We start from the raw sequence: 1,748 nt of genomic DNA, 5'->3' as shown, positions 1-1,748 counted from the left end.
GACTCCTTGCTAATTGACGAGGATGTGTATTCCTCCTTAGGAATACTTATAGTATGATTTGGCCCCCAGTTTACTGCTTGTTCTGTGTGGTTTTTAAGGTTCTGAGTGAGACGCATCAGCATTTTATGTGATTCTTATGAATCTGTAGTCAACTTTTGCTCTGTTATCAGAATTTCTTTTGTCTGAAAAAAATTAGAGATATGAAGTGAGATTTTGTGCTACATGTCATATCTGTTATGAGGCTTGATTTTTTTTTTCTATTTTGTCAGTCTTGATGCAACAGACTTATCCAAAGGTTTTCTTCCAGATCGGTGTAACTGAATTTTAGAAACTTCCTTTACAGGTGTACAGAAATTTACAGGATTTACAGAAACCTTTAATTTCTTCTAATTATTCCATTAATTCAGGTTATATTTTATTATAAATAACATCCATCAATCCTGTGTAGGTGCTGCTGTGGTCGATTGGTCAGGCAACATGCTTGCTTTACCGCAAGTCTTGCCATGAAATACTCTGATGTGAAACTGGGTGAAAATTTGAGTCAGGAAATAGAAGAATGGTCAGTGGAAAAACACACAGAGCAGACTTCAACTGATGCTTATGGTGTCATAAACTTTCAAGGTGGCTCTCATTCGTACAGAGCTAAGGTATGTATATATGTATGCAGTTGAGAGAAGTTGACCTTAAATCTTGACATATAGGCTGCTTGCAGATATTAAAAAAAAAAACAAAACAAAAAACCCTCACATTTTACTGGAAGCAGCATGTTACAGACGCTGCAGAGCTGGGTCAAAGTATAGATTGGGTGCTTCAGTGGGGCTTTTTTTCTGAAGTTGATTCAATCAACTGTTATATAAAGTGCTAAAAAGCCCCCGCTAAAGCACCCGATCTGTACAGACATTGGGTGAGCTGTGTCCAACTAACCCAGTGCTTCTTCTGGGCATGCTCTGGGCTCATCACAGGAGCATGCAAAGTTTTGAAGTAAAGCACTGTTTTGTTTTGGTTTTTTGTTTTAAATTTCTGCAGGCAGCCTTAAAAATTTCACAGTAAGAAAATGAAAATCCCTTTATGTATGTTGTGACATAGCTGTCTCTCCTCGGTTATCTCAAATTATTTCTGGTCAGTATGTGTGCATGTGCACACGCATACATGCACACACACACTTAACTGCAGAGTTTCCATGTGACTATTAGGGCTGGTTAGCTTTGTTGATAGGACTTGTAAGCAGTAGAGGGTGGCAAGCTTAGGGGAAAAATTTCATAGTTAAAATGAAATTTCATTTGCAAAAATGAATTGCTTCATGCCATCTTCCCATTGGCTAAAACTGTATGAAAATTTTATCTATTTAGGTATGTTGCTTGTTCATATTACTGCTGTTATTGTTAATACATCCTGTGGCAGGCCAGTAGGGGGCACTCTTGCATTGAGCCACCCACCTCACTGCGCCGAACCACCTTCCAGGCTCCGAGTGCCTCCCTAGGGGTGCCTCGCGTCTGTCTGGCCCCCTTCTTGGAGCACACTCACTAGCCTAGGGGTAACGTAAGCTGCCACCACCCCGAGAAGGAAATCTCTCGGCCCTTTGTCCTCGGGGAAACACAGGCCTATAATAGTCCAATGGGTACTCGACCCAGTACAGGCACTTGGGCCACTTCCCCAAGTCGGGGGCCAAAAAGGAAAGTCCCTCTTAGTCCACATACCTAAGGGGCCTCTTAGGCATAATTTAGACCCACCCCTCAATAAGTCTCCTA

The 1,748-nt window shown here is 41.4% G+C and overlaps 1 protein-coding gene across 1 annotated transcript in view; it reads left to right on the top strand.

Annotated features, from left to right (window-relative positions):
- TRPM7 (transient receptor potential cation channel subfamily M member 7) overlaps positions 1-1,748 on the top strand; it is a 96,683-nt gene that overhangs the window by 15,454 nt on the left and 79,481 nt on the right. Inside the window, 1 exon segment of the mRNA XM_019504146.1 lies at positions 449-647. Within this exon segment, the coding sequence (XP_019359691.1) occupies positions 449-647 (199 nt within the window).

Source organism: Gavialis gangeticus, unplaced genomic scaffold (assembly GCF_001723915.1).
Source record: "Gavialis gangeticus isolate Ggan-Ray unplaced genomic scaffold, GavGan_comp1, whole genome shotgun sequence".
Classification (NCBI taxonomy): Eukaryota; Metazoa; Chordata; order Crocodylia; family Gavialidae; genus Gavialis; species Gavialis gangeticus.
Note: the sequence above shows the minus strand (reverse complement) of the source record. Positions and strands in the feature narration are given on the sequence as shown.